The following is a 16609-nucleotide window of genomic DNA, read 5'->3' on the forward strand; positions in this document are numbered from 1 at the left end:
CAGAGTCATATAAGAGAAACGAAACTAGCGGAAGCTTGGAGTCAAGAGGATTGGAAAATGACACTGGAGGAAGAACAGATCCTAACCAAGCTAAATCTAGACCAAGGAATGGTAGTTCCTCAGATGTGAAAACCTCCCGAAACAAACATCATTAGCTGTATCCATTTCTTGCACCCTTCTGAAGGTTTCATCAAATTGAATTTTGATGGAGATTCCAAAGGCAACACAGGTCCGGTAGGGCTACGAGGCATCTTCCGGGACAACCAAAGTAGGACAAGATGGGTGTACTTAGGCCATGGCGGCATCATGAGCAATAACGAAGCTGAGCTTATGGTAGTTTATCAAGGACTAAGAATAGCGATAAGAAATGGATACAACAACCTAGATGTAGAGGGCGACTCCCAACTGGTTATTAACATGATAAGGAATCTACATAATGGTATGACTTGGGACAAAGTTGCGAAAAGCTAGAGGACGACTAGCCTGGTTCAGGACCTAGAAGCCCTTATAAAGCGATTTGAATATATGATTATAAACCATGTACGAAGGGAAGGCAACAAGGTCGCTGATTTTCTAGCCAATTGGGGAAGTAATGAACAAGGCAACAAGCTGGATAGGATATGGCTGACACATCTGGAGGAGCCCACATTAGAACCCCTCAAAACAATCATTACCCAAGATTTCCTTGAAGACATGACCTCAAGATAGCAAATACAGGTGGCCCTTGATCGAGGTGGTGAAAGGGGAGAAAGGATGGATAGGATGGCCACCAACTAGCCTCATCATAGATCAAATGGACATGGCGGCGTCCTACATGCTTGTGGGACTTTCGAGGCAAAGAAGTGGTAGGAGAGTGGGGGGAGAGGAGGTAAGAAACGGTGGCGGTAGTGGGATGGGACGCAGGACAACTGGGAAGAGGCTCATGAGGGTGTCTAGGGTGGGCAGAGAGCCCATTGTGCAGCGAAGGAAGGAGGAGATCAGAGCAACGCAAACCTTGGGAATTTCTATGGTAAAGTGTAAATCCGGGTATGTTTCCTTAGACTTACCTCCTCCGTCTCATTCTGCCATGCATAGTAGGCGAGAGGAGGGGGGAGGGTTGAGAATTGGCGGGGAAGGGCCGTGTCTGAGCATGTTTCCAATTCACCCTGTTATGCATAGCAAGTTGGAGGAAGGAGGAAAGCTGGGAGTCGCTGAGGAAGGGTTGGGTTTGAATGGTGCATAGGTTTGCATGGTGAGGAAGTGAAAGGAACAGAACATGGGCATGCCAGGGGATGGTAGTAGTAGGGCAAAGGGTCAGCTTGAGAATTCTCAGAATTCAATCTATGCAAACAACAAGATGATAGAGGGCTCGACCATTTACCTGAGTCCAGGGGGATACATGATGGCTTATGAGAAAAATGAAGCTCCTAGAAAGCTAACTTTTGTTGTTGCTAACTGTAAGCAGGAGGCAGTAAATGATAAGATGGCTCGCCTGGGCAGAGGCAGGGGTCGTGGAGGCAGAGGACGTCAAGGCCAAACAGGTAAAAACGAACCGACAACCTCGGCACCAGCAAGTCAGAGGCGAGGAAGGAAATCTATCAAGATGGCTATTCAAGAAGTCACGTGTGCATATAGAGAGGGGTAGACACTGACATTCGTTAGCTAATTCAGGAAATGGAAGACAATGTCATGGAAGAGGACTCGAAACTAGAGATGGAGGAATGGGGTGATATTATCCCTGACGCAGAGCACACAAGAGGCTGGATGACACTCTATAGGCAAGCCCTGCACGTGTACTAGGTTTTTAAGCGCCTACTAGCCAGGGCTCTCCAGAAGGTGGCGGGTGAAGTGGCTGAAATAGGCCAAGGTATGCCAAATATCAAAAAAATATGAAAAACCTACAAATCATCATGATTATGCAAGACAACAAGTTTGATGAGATCCAGCAACGGTTGATGAAGCTATCTCCAACACAAGGCAACTTGCCGGCCACGCCTACAACTGTGGATTCTGACAAAGATGACCGAAAGGATTAGTTTCTTAGCAGTTTTTAGTTTGATCATTTTGTGGATAGCATTTTCTTTTCAGATGTTTTATGGTAGTCTGGAACATTATTAGTATTTTTAGATGTGTAGTTTACATATCTTGGATTGAAAGACTGATTAAATTATGCTATTGGATGGGGTATAATAGACTCAGATGGCCAATAGACTTGGTTTCCCGTATGGGCAAGTTGAGGCCACCAAACTATTGTATGTAGAACAACTTGTTTTTATAAATAGAAAAGAAACATACTACCGTAGCTTACAAAAAACATATTGATTAATTTCATATAAGAAAAAAAACATCATAATAAAATATTCAAATGCTTAAAAAATAAAATTAAAAGTAATTGAAAATAAAAAAATCAATTACTTTAAGATTCATTTCTTAATATAAAAATAATATATGTCATTTAAAAAATAGTGATAATAATAAAAAGTTAACTCTATTATCAATAAAATATTTCAATAATTAAATTATTTCCATGCAAAATATGTATATATTGTATATGTTTAAACAAGAAGGCTATATATATATATATTATATAAAGCAATAAAAAAAAATATGCTTCAGTCTCCTGCATTTTCTAAAATTTAGTGAAAATTTGTTCATGTTGTAATTATAGTTCTGTAGTTTATATAGTCCAAGTGTCCACTGCATTTTCAAAGTGTTTAATTTATTTATACATTCTAAAATGTATATATATATATACAAAGATTTAGAGGGCAAATTCATTTTCAATAATACACTTTAAAAGTTGTTTACACATCAAAATATTTGATTCTTTCGACCTTACTAAATTATTGTTTAATATGAATTTTTTCTAATTATAATTTAAAAACATCTCAAATCTTAATAATGAAAAGGTTCGCCACGGAATAATGTCGAAGTGACTCGTAAATCAACCCGAGATGGATTTCATAAATATTTTACCAAAAGCATGATGCAAATATATGCTCTACCCTTGAAAACGTATAAACTATATACTAATCTACTGTATCTTAGAGATGTTGAATTTGATTCCCATCATCCGTGTCCACGTTGACAATGAAATTTCTCTTTCCATACTGCATGAAATTGATTCCTTCATCCTTGTCTTCCATGACATTGAAATCTCACTTTCTATATATTACACTATAGGTCATATCACTCATATAGAAAGTATGGAAACTTTAGGTCATATCATTCATATAGAAAGTATGGAATAATAATTTATGTACTCGTCATCTCCAAAATTAAAATTTTACAGACGTATGGAAACTTAGTCATCTTGTAGAGTATCAAATGCTATCCTTTCATTAGGGGTCCTAGGATACCTAAAGCCAAAAATTTGTTTTTTCAAACAATGAAAAAATATGCCCTCGGATCAACTTGCTTTGAATGTGAAGCCAAAAGGAGTTTGCACGGAGTACACAACAAAGTCTCCGAGCAGTCTCAAATTGAAACATACTAATTTCTAGAATCAGTCTATCACACTCATAAATCCATTTTTCTAAGAGGGATGTCCGCAAAAATGATTATGTATTTATTAAAAAGATAATGCCATGGCTTTATTCTAACCATGACATGGTGTGCGATTGGTATAAGACGTGCAACGTTGTGGGATTCGTCCAGTGCCGAGACTAACAGGAAGGAGAAGCATTGGCAACGATTTACAACTAAAAGAACAGCTTATAGTCTTGTGGTTTTGGGTTGGTGATGTTCAGCTGAATTCCGCGTTCGTGCACCACTGTTATTTTGTGCAGCATCGTTATTTTAATGATATTCAGCTGATGTTAATGATGGCTTTCCACCACTGTTATTGTGCAGCATCGCTACTGATATTTCCGGAGCAACATCGAATTCAACTATATTACCGATAGAGTGTTTTCACCTCCCTAAATCTATGATGTTATATGCCGATGATAATTACAGACAACTATATTACCGATAGAGTGTTTTCACCTCCCTAAATCTATGATGTTGTATGCCGATGATAATTACAGAAAAGCATAGTTGTGGACGGAGGTTGAAATGTACTTTCTCTGTTTCTCATTATCGGTCTTTAAATCTACTCACACATTTTTATTCTCTACCCTGGATACTCTCCTCGGCCCTGCACCTCGTAGTCACTTAACGATACGGATCATTCTTGTCTTACAGTTTGTCTTACAGTTGCATTACTCATGCTTGCATGTTTTGTGGTTGTGGTCTAATAGTTAGATGGAGATATTTGGTCCCAATAAATATTGTAATCCAATTTCAAACAAAATTATGTACCACTGAAAGTATTATTTCTTCATTTGAAAAAAGAAAAATCATAATCGTAGTTAAAATTTGTATTGCTTTCATGTACTCAATCTAAAGCTATAATAGGCTTCTGCATTATACGTCTTCCCTACTGGTCATTTGAAACTGCATAAAACGCAAGGTAACAACCTGAAAATTATATTATTGTATAATTTGAAGTAATGTGTTCCCAACGTAATAAAGTTACCCTGAATTTTAATTAATAGACTGTCTTCCTTCCTCTAGTGATGGAGATGCTCCTAGAAAATGATTCTCCACTTCACTAGAACCATCGGCCTACATACCTTGCCCAAAGCCTGATAGCTCTGAGCTTAGAATGACATATACAGTCAGTCGACCTCTCATTCAATCACGAATTTAAACCATGCTCATGGCCGTCAACGTACTCCAACACTCTTACACCATCCCTCCAGGATTTAATCCCTTCTTATCCCCACATTCATATTGGGATATCAGTGATCCCTTAACTCTAAACTCAAATTTCAAACAACGCCCATAGCAACAGTGCACAACGCAAAGGGCCCGGACACTAGTCTTTCCATTGATTCAACGACTTATAAATATATTTGAAGGCTGGCCTACCTGATTAAATAATGACTATAATTGGAGACTCAATGAGGACCTGCAAACGCACAGCTTCTCATCTATCAATTCTTCAACAATACACTGGATTGAGATGAATTCATGATTCCACACGAAATTCTAAAATCAACAGAATTAGAATGGAGAAAATTTGCGCAGAAGACTCCCACACATACTCAAAGACATGTTCTAATCTCATAATCTTTCAACCTTTCATTATCAAGGAAATTATATACACGAAAGTTACAGATTGCCTGTCCAAATAACTTCTCATAAAAAAATCCATCCGGAGCTGTGCCCTTTCTTACACAATACCATATGTACACTAAAATTGCCGAGAAAAATATCTCTACAAATAGAGAGAAAATTTGACATTTGTCCAATAACAACCAGCCTAACACTTGGTATTTTTACCTAAGTCCATCTAGGCAAAATATCCTAACACCTAAATGTTCTAGAACAAATACACCTTGCTTTACATCAAATTTTCCTAATTTCTAATTTATACGTAACAAGAAAATAAAAATTCTTCTTCTAACAAATGGTTCACCTAGGGTGCTGCTCCTACATCGACTCCCTAGGTTGAATTTTTTTTTAACTAGTGGTCAAATTTCTGCAAAAGCATCCAGGATCCCACACAAAATGTTGTTGTTTCCCACATATCTGATCAGGTTTTTGCTCCAGCTGCGACGTTACGCTGTGAGGGTCCCATAGTTGGTTATGGAGTGCAACACTAGCTTTATCGAGGCAATTCAGCAAAGTCAAGTTGATACCAGTTGTCATCTTCCTTCCTCTATCTGAGAGTCTACTCTAGTTGCTTCATCTTTGCAATATTGATGTAGTTTGATGGGACCAGCCCTTTTAGCTTGTAGATTAACAATACTTAAGCGGCGATTAAAAATCAGATAATGTCAACGCAATTATGATTATCACTAAACAGATGATTAGCACAAATATTTTGTTTTGGCTTGATGGCGTATTTAATTGCTGGGTATGGTGGTAGGTGTGAGGGGACACTTGTCCTTGCCCTAGGTCTTCACCCTCCAGCGCTTCCACTATACTCCTCCACCCCGCATTCACTTGTCACTTTGGCACTTGGCCTTGCTCTGCTCGCGGTGAGGGTTCGTTGATGGCTCTGTCGGTTTCGTTAGAGGGTTTTCTCTGTCCTGAAACTCTATGGTTCTCTGTGTGCCTTCATTGTATAATTGTTTGTTTGCTTGCTTATTCGTTCTTCTGGTTAACTAGTTCTTTCTCTGTGTTGTTCTCTTGCAGGTTGCGGTCACAAGGGACTGGTTCCTCGACTTTGCTTAGCAAGGTAAGCTCTTTGTCCCTGCTACATTCCTTTTTCACAATTTTCCGTTTTTACTAAGGGTAGCCGCTCCTTGTGAGCAGGGGTTCCCTCCTGTGGCTGCGACCTGGTTGTGGGTTCTTCACACCAGCACCGTCCACTCCTCTGGTGAGTTTACAAAACCCTCTCTCCTGTTGTTGCTCACTCTTTTATCTTCAGTTTCGTATGCTCAATTTCTAACACACTTCTGTTGGTTGTAACTGCAGGTGGGTGGTGGCTTGGGATGGCCGCTTCCATGACTGTCGTTGTCTTGTGAACCCGGTAGGGTCGCTCCTCGTCACTGACATATGTTTCGTTTTTATTCTAGTTGTAGTTCCAGCACTTTGGTTTCTGGTAGTTGTTTGGTTCTAAGAGCCTCGGCTCTTTGGTTGCTGTTGGCCGCCTTTGGCTACACCCTTTTTGTATATTATTTATGTTATCTGAGCAGTCTTGAATATTTTAAAGGTCTTGAAACCCTGGATCTGTCTTGGGCTATCTCTAATGAGACTCGTCCCATCTTGGCCATTACTATTCTGGTACTTTTTGTAACTTATCTTCCTGTACAACGATTATTTGAAAGAAGGAAAAGACTTTTGCTTGTATGGCTATGGTTTACCTGAATATGCAATGCGGTCATTTTTTAAGCTGAGACTCTTGATTTTGTAGAGGCTTCTCCGTGTTGTTTGTCTGTTCTATTCCTCGTCAATGCACACAATAGTTTTATGGAAGGGATGAATGGTTAGCTGTAAATGAAATTCATTGCTCTGTCTTGATCAATACATAGTAGTTAAATGGAAAGAGATTAATAGAGGCTGTAAATGGATACAGATGTTCTGCACATAAATGAAATTCTTACTTTTATTTTCTTCTGTTCCGTCTCTCGCAATTGAACCTCTACAAAATATGATATTCTTTCTTTTGTACTATTTCGAGACAGTTTCTCACAACTGCTCACAGTTACAGATGTAGTTACATAGTTGTGAAAACTGTTTTTTTCGTTTTCTTGCTATGTTGGAAAATATATATTTTGTACGAAAGATAATTGTTTAATTAAAAAGAAAAACAAAGAAAAATGTGGATGTAACAACCTTCCTCTAATCATGATGTTCCTAAGTGCCATGTACCTAATAAATTAAAATAAAAAACAAACAAGTCCCTAAATGATGTTTTAACCAACAAATGGAAATGAAACTAAATGATGAGTGTGAACCTGTTTTTCTTAGCTGAGACCAAACACCCTAGCCATGATACCCTCAGTTGGATGCTCCTACATCAGGCTCCTGGGCTAAGAAAAAATTCATGGCCCCGGTCCATGAGCTCCTCGACTGAATAGCCCGCGTGCTGTATTTGTTCGGCGTCAAGCCAGGAACTGTCCTCAATGGGACAGTTCTTCCACTTGACAAGATATTGTAGGTACTCCTTCCGCCGAGTTCGCCTAGCCACCTGAGTGTCAAGGATCCTCTCGATCTCAAGGGGTTGAGCTGAAGGCATTTGCCTCATCCAAGTGTCTCTTCCTTCCTGTGTGTCCCGTGTAGGCCATGCTAAACTGTTGTCTTCAGGACTGGCAGTATATGGAAACAAGTTTGCCATGTTGAAGATGGGTGATATGCCTATACCTGGAGGCAACTATAATTCATAAGCATTGGCTGAAAATTTACGCAAAATTTTGCAAGGGCCAATCCTTTTGTATTTCATTTTGTTGTATTCACCCCTAGGAAACCGTTCTCTACGCAAATGTGTGAGGACTTCATCCCCCACGTTAAACTGTGCCTCTTGCCGTTTCAAATCTGGTTGCTGCTTATACTTTTGACTGCTGTGCTGCAACTTTGTCTTTACTAGCTCGTGTAGGACATTCATTGCTTTGGCGAAATCTTCCCCATCCGCACTCTGTCTTTTTTGCTGTCCTAGATCATGTAACTCATGCACTTCGTGAGGATGCATGCCATATAAGATCTGAAAAGGACTGTATCCCATGCTATGATTTGGTGAGTTGTTGTAAGCAAACTCTACCTGGGCAAGTACATGATCCCACATCCATGAATTTTCTCTGATAAAGCTCCGTAGCATGTTTCCCAAGCTCTTGTTTACCACCTCTATTTTCTCATCGGTCTATGGGTGATAAGTAGACCTAAAACTTATCTGTGTCCATCTTCTTCCACAAGGTGCACCAAAAGTGTCCTGTAAATTTCATGTCCTTGTCGGAAACTATGGACATAGGCAGGCCATGTAGCCTGACTATCTTCGTGAAAAACAAGTGGGCCACGTGAGTGGCATTGCTGGTTCTTTTGCAAGGGATGAAATATGCCATTTTTGAGAACGGGTCTACTACCACCATCACAGAATTGTAACCCCGTTGTGTTCTTGGTAGACCCAAGACAAAGTCCAAGCTGACTGAGTCCCACGGTCTACTCGGAATAGGTAGTGGTGTGTACAGTCTCGTATTCTAGCTATGTCCTTTCACCAGCTAAAGCACTTTACATCTGGTTACAAATCTCTACACATCCCTCTACATCTTTAACCAGTAATAAAAATGGCTGAGCTGGTCTAAGGTCTTATCAATACCAAAATGTATGGCTAGACCTCTGCTGTACTTTTCCCTGATGATGTTCTCCCTCATTGAATAGTCAGGAATGCATAGTTGTCCCCATTTAAAAAATAGCTTCTCCTGTAAGTTATAGTCCAGCCATAGACTATTGTTCCTCAACAAAGGATTTTGGCAGGCTTCATAAGCCTCCTTGAAGTCCATATCTATCTGATACAAGTCTGTTAGGTGCTTAAAACCCAACACTTGTATCGTGCTCTCTTGTAAGAGCAAAGCTCTTATGCTCAATGCATCTGCTACCTTGTTAGCATGTCCACTGATATGCTTCAAGACAAACGTGATACTCTGGAAGTACTCAACCCATTTTGCATGCTTGTGGTTTAGCTTATGCTGTTGCATAATGTACTGTAATGCAGAATTATCAGAAAACAAAACAAATTCATTCCCCAACAAATAATGTCTCCAATGCTTCAACGCTTGGACAACAGCATAGAACTCCTTGTCATAAGATGAGTACTTCTGCCTGCTTTCATTTAGTTTTTCATTGAAATAAGCAACAAGTTTGTCTTCCTAGTTGAGTACAGCGCCAATGGCTATACCACTGGCATCATAATGAACCTGGAAAAGCTTGTTAAAATCTGGCTATCTCAGGATTGGTCTTTCAGTGATCTTCTTCTTCAACATTTGAAAGTTTTTCTCTACTGCCTTAGTCCAATGGAAAGGCTGACTTGCCTTTTTTATAGTATCCAACATAGGTGCACAAATCTCACTAAAATTTCTTACAAACATACGATAAAAACATTCCAACCCATGAAAACTACGTACCTCAAACAGACTTTTTGGGGATGGCCAGCTAATAATAGCTGCAATTTTCTCTTGGTCCATCTTCAGCTCATTTTCTACAATCACAAAACCCAAATAGACTAATTCCCTCTGAAGAGTAGAACCTTTTTTAGATTTATCAGCAACTTGTTTTGCTGCAACTTCTCCAGCACACTTCGAACATGTCGAAAATTTTCTCCTCTGGTTTTACTAAAAATCAGTATATCATCAAGATATACAATCACAAACTTTCCAATGAATTATTTAAACATCTCATTCATTAAGCGCATAAAGGTACTAGGGGCATTGCTTAACCCGAATGGCATCACCAACCACTCATATAAACCTTCATTGGTTTTAAAGGTTGTCTTCCATTCGTCTCCTTCCCTAACTCGAATATGGTGGTATCCACTCTTTAGATCGATTTTGCAGAAATATGCCACCCTGCTCAAACAGTCCATCATGTCATCCATCCATGGCAGCGGGAACCTGTACCTGATGGTAATCTTATTGATGGCTCTCGAATTGGTGCATATTCGCCACTCTTCTCCTTTTCTTGGAGCTAAAACTGGTGAAACTGCATAGGGACTTAAACACTCCCTTATCAACCCCTTATCTAGCAATTCCTGTACCTGTTTTCTGATCTCCTCATTGTCCTTAGGATTCATGCAGTACGCTACCTTGTTCAGTAAACTAGCTTTGGGTATAAATTCTATGTGATGACTGATTCTTCTCTTAGGAGGCATTTTATTCGGCAAATCATCCACCACAATGTCGCTGAACTCCTGCAACATGTCCTGAATTTCTTCAGGTAAATCTGCAATTTCAGTGTGTAACACCACTATTCTTGGCCTCCTCACAACAATGTATTTTATCTTGTTGTCTTCGATCTGTTTCAGAAATTCCTTTCCTCCCACCAGCAACACTTTGGTTCCGCTAGTTTCTGTTGCTTCCTCCTCCTTGATGGGTACAAGCGTGTGCTTAATCCCATCCTTGACAAACTTGTAACAGTTTGTCTTTCCATCATGAACTACCTTCCTGTCATACTACCATGGCCTTCCTAGCAGTATATGACATACATCCATAAGCATAATATCACAAATAACCTTGTCCTTATACCTGCCAATATGGAACTCAACTTCACACTGTTTGTCAACTAACAGCCGATGGCCTCTCTACAACCACGACGCCTTATAGGGAGTGGGGTGCTTCAGCCGCTTCAAACCCAACTTCTCCACCATCTCTATGGCAACCAAATAATCCGTACTCCCACTATCAATAATCAGCTTGCAACATTTTCCGTGTGACTTACAAACTGTCCGGAATAATTCCTTCCTTTGAGTTTCTTCAACTATCTCCTTTGCTGGCTTCAGCAGTACTTTATTCAAAATTAAGGCTTCCCATGTGCACATTCTCTACTTCCTGGGGTGGTGCCTCTACTTCCTTTGGCTGTGTGACATATGCTCCTCTTTGGTCGACCTATTCTACTTTAGCACACTCAAAGGATCTGTGCCCCCACTTGTGGCACTTGTAGCACTGGTAGGCAGCTCCTCTGCCTCTGCCATTTCTCCTTCCTCTCTAATATGGCCTTCCTCCTCTAGTGCTATCTCCTTTTTCTGATGTCCCTAATGTCATGGAACTACTGCCCTCTTCACTATTGTATGCAGTTCGCCCTCTGCCATAGAATTGTCCTTTTCCCCTACCAGTTCCTCATCTTGTCCTAGCGTTTTGTTTTCTTGTGATCTTCTCTTCTGCCTTTATGGTACTTTTGTATGCTTCTTCTAAGCTCCTTGCAGAGATAATACTTATCTTATCCAATATCTCTAGCCTTAGGCTGTTCACAAACCTTGTTATCTTTTTTGGGGTGTCTTCTGTGTAACCAGCTCTCAAATTCACCCAGTAGAATTGTTCAGTATATTCTTTCACCATCATTCCTCTTTTCTTCAAATTCTGCACCTGTCGATGCAGGGCAATCTAGTAATCTTTGGGCAAAAATCTTCCCTTCATCTTGGCTACCATTCTTCGCAATTTCTTAATTGGCAACTTATTCATCCTCCTTCTTTCTGCTTAGACACTGTCCCACCATAAGGCCGCGTGTCCTTTCAACTTGGTTGTGGCGAATTTAACTCTCCAATCTTCGCTGACCTCCTCACATTCGAAATATTTGTCCAACTCGCTAATGCAGTCCAACAATACGTCTATGGACAAGCTACCATCATAATTTGAAATCTCTAGCTTTGGCTTACTGCTAGCCAACAAGACTGACCTCAATAACTTGATCTTAGGTCCTTCCTCATCTGATCCATCTATCGTAACTACAGCTTCTTCATCACTGTCATCTCCTACCTCCGGATCCCTTCTCCTTCCTACTTCTACTACTGCCAAATGGGCATTAAGGATCCTAATCTCTTCCCGTAGTCCTTCCTCTGGTACTCTCTAAACACCTCTCCCATGACCTCGTCTTCCAACTTCCATTTCTTAAGAAAACTCAAAACCTGCTCTGATACCACAATATGATGGGACCAGCCCTTTTAGCTTGCAGATTAATAATACCTAAGTGGTGATTAACAATCGAATAAAGTCAATGCGATTATGATTATCACTAAACAGATGATTAACACAGATATTTTGTTTTGGCTTGATGGCACAGTTAATTGCTGGGTATGGTGGTAGGTGTGAGGGGACACTTGTCCTTGCCCTTGGTCTTCACCCTCCTGTGCTTTGACTACACTCCTCCAGCCCGCATTCACTCATCACTTTGGCAGTTGGCCTGGCTCTGCTCGCAGTGAGGGTTTGTTGATGGCTCTGTCAGTTTCGTTAGAGGTTTTTCTCTGTCCTAAAACTCTACTGTTCTCTATGTGCCTTCACTGTATAATTGTTTATCTGCTTGCTTATTCATGCTTCTGGTTAACTGGTTCTTTCTCTGTGTTGTTCTCTTGCAGGTTGCGGTCACAAAGGATCGGTTCCTCGGCTCTACTTAGCAAGGTAAGCTCTTTATCCTTGCTACATTCCTTTTTCACAATTTTCTATTTTTACTGAGGGTAGCCACTCCTTGTGAGTAGGGGTTCCCTCTTGTGGCTGTGACCTGGTTGTGGTTTCTTCATGCCGGCATCGTCCACTCCTCTAGTGAGTTTACAAAATCCTCTCTCTTGCTGTTGCTTGCTCTTTTATCTTCAGTTTCGTATGCTCATTATCTAACACACTTTTGTTGGTTGTAATTTCAGGTGGGTGCTGGCTTGGGATGGTCGCTTCCACAACTGTCGCTGTCTGGTGAACCCAGTAGGGTTGCTCCTCATCACTAGCATATGTTTCATTTTTATTCTAGTTGTAGTTCCAGCACTTTGGTTTCTGGTAGTTGTTTGGTTCTGAGAGCCTCAGCTCTTTGGTTGTTGTTGGCCGCCTTTGGCTACGCCCTTTTTGTATATTATTAACATTATCTCGGTGGTTTTGAATATTTTAAGGGTCTTCAAATCCTGGATCTGTCGTGGGCTATCTCTAATGAGACTCGTCCCATCTTAGCCATTACTATTCTAGTATTTTTTGTAACTTATCTTCCTGCACAATGATTATTTGAAAGAAAGAAAAGACTTTTGCTTGTATGGCTATGGTTTACCTGAATATGCAATGCGGTCATTTTTTTAAGCTGAGAATCTTGATTCTGTAGACGCTTCTCCATGTCGCTTGTCTGCTATGTTGCTTGTCAATGCACATAGTATTTGTAAGGAAGGAATGAATAGTTAGCTGTAAATGAAATTCATTGCTCTGTCTTGATCAATACATAGTAGTTAAATGGAAAGAGATTAATAGAGATTGTAAATGGATACAGATGTTCTACACATAAATGAAATTCTTATTTTTATTTTATTTTGTTCTGTCTCTCGTAATAGAACCTCTACAAAATATGATATTCTTTCTTTTGTACTATTTTGAGACAATTTCTCACAACTGCTCGCAGTTACATTGGTAGTTACATAGTTGTGAAAGCTGTTTTTTTCGTTTCCTTGCTCTGTTGGAAAATATCTATTTTATACGAAAGATAACTATTTAATTAAAAAGAAAAACAATGAAAAAGGTGGTTGTAACAACCTTCCTCTAATCATGATGTTCCTAAGTGCCATTTACCTAATAAATTAAAATAAAAAACAAACAAGTCCCTAAATGCTATTTTAACCAACAAATGGAAATGAAACTAAATGATGAGTGTGAACCTGTTCTTCTTAGCTGAGACCAAACACCATAGCCCTAATAGCCTCAGTTGGATGCTCCTGCATTAGAGTTCCCTTGAGTCAGCCATGCGCCAAAACTGATCATTCCTTACATGTCATTGTACCACAACTTAGGTACTGCTTTTATCCACATCATTAGTTCTTTAGCCTTCATGTTCAATCTGCCATCTTGTTGATATAGGTTTCTTCTCCCTTGCTAGTTTAAATTATGGCTACTAGCTATCTTTCTGAAAATTTCCCAAAACTGTAGGATTGCATTGGATTTTTCACCATAGAACATGCCTGCTACATATTCAATGCACCTATAACAACAAAATTCATCCTCCTTGTTGCCTTCAACAAAATATATTATTTCCAACTGCTAGCTCCTTAAAAAAGTAAAATTCTGCCCCATATTTCTTGTTTGGAAATGAAATAAATTGTCATGAGATAGACTTGTGTCATGATTGCTCATGTTTCCTTCTCTTTACAACATTTTTTATCCCTATTATGAATACTTAACTAGTTGCCAATAGTGTGCTCTCACACAAATCTTTGAAATTTTAAGCACGTCAGCTTCATATCCTTTGTAGTCCTTCACTTCAAAAACAATGTTTTGTACAAGAATTGTAAGGGTTCTCTCCCATTTATCTTCATTTATCTCCACAATACATAGTTGCCATGTCGAGTTCTATGCTAGCTTTACAAAAGGTTGCCCATTGCTATTTCTAAAATTCTGAATTCTGGTCACACCTACACATACAACAAACATTTTATGAAAAACATTTTCTCTCTATTAAGTTTCAACTACTAATGTATAGGTATTTTTCTCATCAAGAAAATGAGTTTCTTCTTAAATCCTTTCACTATCTCTCGCTAATTCTTAGATTAAATTCTTGTCATTGTTCCACAAAACCATGGATTTTTCTACATACGCCTTCCCGTCCATGTCTGGCCATGTTTGTCCTTGAGGTACTCCTATATACTCTGCTTCATAACTATATTTGGAATCATGTATTTTTATCTCTTTTATTTCATGAGAGGGGGGTGCCCACTCCTTGTTATCAATGAGCTATTGTTTGTCTTCTTGTCCTTGGGTTCCTTTAACTTGCTTTAGATTAGTTGAATTGTATCATGTTAAGGGATTTTCACAGCTCTCCCTCCATCATATTCATATTTAACCAATCAACAAGCCTACAAAACATCAAATTTCTTCTCTTTTCCTAATTTCCATTTGTCTTCAACCCATGATAAAAAATTTTCAAAAATGACCCAATAAACAGCCAATAAGAAAAGACATAAAGAGTCAATTATAGTTTTCAAGTTACTCTTCCTCTCATATGTTAGAAGAGGTTTGGCATGAGCTCTTTCATAGCCTTCATCCACATTGACTTCATGATAACTTTGCATCTCCTTCCTTTGTGACAAGTCCTTGAGTTTTTCCACCTCCTGAATTAGATTCCTCATGTTGTTTCTTATTAGCATAATCTAGTTCTTCTAGAGTTTCAACTTTTGCCATAATCTCTAGCACCTATTCAGCTCCATGGTGCTTTGTACCTACAATTTCAAACTCATGCAAATAATTAGATAAAAATATGTTTGTTTCTTCCTCCTCCTCATTTGATGTTACTCACATTCTTTCCTTGTGTTCAACTAAGCACATCACCACTCCATCATTCACATCATCCTCTCCGTAGACTTGTTCTTACTCTAGCTCAAAAAAGTGAACTTCCTCTCCTTCATACTTAGCTGACTTTATTTCTTATCTCATTATTGGAGCATTCATGTTGTGCTTCAACCTCATTTGTAATAGCGGCCACCTAACCTTCTTCCCCCCTTTCAACATCCAATCACCTCTCTAGTATTCATGGAGCAAGCTTATCTCCTTGTTATGCCTTTGGAATATTTCTCCATGCCATCGATTTGCAATAGTCTTTAATTGTTGCTCATCTTCCATACTTACAAAACCTACATCCACACATAAATTATTAGTTTAAAAAACCTACTTGGATCTTTGGCCTCCTCTTATATTAAAAACACCTCTTGTTGTTTTGTACTCTTTTCATAACCCATGAGACTTTCCACCACTCTCCTCTCTTTGAATTTGACAATTGGTTTGCATAAATGAATTGCTCCTTCCACAGGCTCAGCTGCTTTGAGTTCTTCTTCTTCCATCAAGGCTTTCATCAATGTCCTTCTCCTCTCTTTCCCTAAATCTCTCTTTTTTTTGGATTTTCTCTTGAAACTCTTTTGTTTGATAGCTAGCTTGAACCTCCTCATCAAGTTCCATCAATGACCTTCTTCCCTCGCTTCTATCAACGGCATTAGCACATTAAGTTATGCCTTCAACTCAATAATCTCATTTTAAATTTATTGCTGGCTTAGTTTCCTTATGCAATTTCTCTTGGTATCTTTCTCCCCTCTGATGTGTATTTTACTTAACCATTGATCATGACCAACAATGGACAACTTATTTCTTCTCTTCATATGCTCCTCCATGTTCACCGTGAGGTAAAAACTAGCCTTATAACAAGCGTCACCTCACTTGTCACCCAAACATGTCACCTCCTCTTGGCTATTGGTTTCCCTCTTAGTTCCCTCCTCTGTAGTTTATTAAGAACTCATTGCTCCTCTCTATCTATACCCCTATGCTGACCTTCTAAGAGCTTCTATTGTTATCTTCGTGTAGAGTCCAAGAACTGCTTTATCTTGAACCCTTTTTATCCATGTTTACAACATTTTTCCTCTCACTATCATCCAAATAAATGAAATAAACATAAGGTTTTGATAAGGTAAACATTCATATTTCCTCTTTTTCAT

General features: G+C 39.2%; 1 protein-coding gene and 1 long non-coding RNA gene across 2 annotated transcripts; one reads left to right on the top strand and one right to left on the bottom strand.

Moving 5' to 3' along the window:
- The first annotated feature begins 5972 nt into the window (after window positions 1–5972).
- Window positions 5973–6726, top strand: LOC149219657 (uncharacterized). Its single transcript, XR_016248715.1, has 3 exons — window positions 5973–6047; window positions 6166–6349; window positions 6448–6726. It is a non-coding gene; the product is annotated as an uncharacterized LOC149219657 (long non-coding RNA).
- Window positions 6727–7492: 766 nt separating this feature from the next.
- Window positions 7493–8194, bottom strand: LOC149219658 (uncharacterized). The gene is made up of 2 exons (XM_089386881.1): window positions 7930–8194; window positions 7493–7836 (listed from the first exon to the last, which is right to left on the bottom strand). Exons 1-2 carry the CDS (start codon window positions 8192–8194, stop codon window positions 7493–7495), a joined length of 609 nt encoding a protein of 202 aa, XP_089243007.1.
- Window positions 8195–16609: the final 8415 nt, after the last annotated feature.

This window comes from Pinus tabuliformis, chromosome Q (genome assembly GCF_031772625.1).
Source record: "Pinus tabuliformis cultivar Carrire ecotype Pingquan chromosome Q, CPIR1, whole genome shotgun sequence".
Taxonomy (NCBI): Eukaryota; Viridiplantae; Streptophyta; class Pinopsida; order Pinales; family Pinaceae; genus Pinus; species Pinus tabuliformis.

Bases quoted from the DNA above. Each gene is read 5' to 3' on its own strand.
- LOC149219658 (XM_089386881.1), bottom strand. From the start codon at position 8,194: ATGGGATACAGTCCTTTTCAGATCTTATATGGCATGCATCCTCACGAA. The intron at 7,837-7,929 runs GTGAATACAACA...AGTTGCCTCCAG, and splicing joins TAGAGAACGGTTTCCTAGGG to GTATAGGCATATCACCCATC.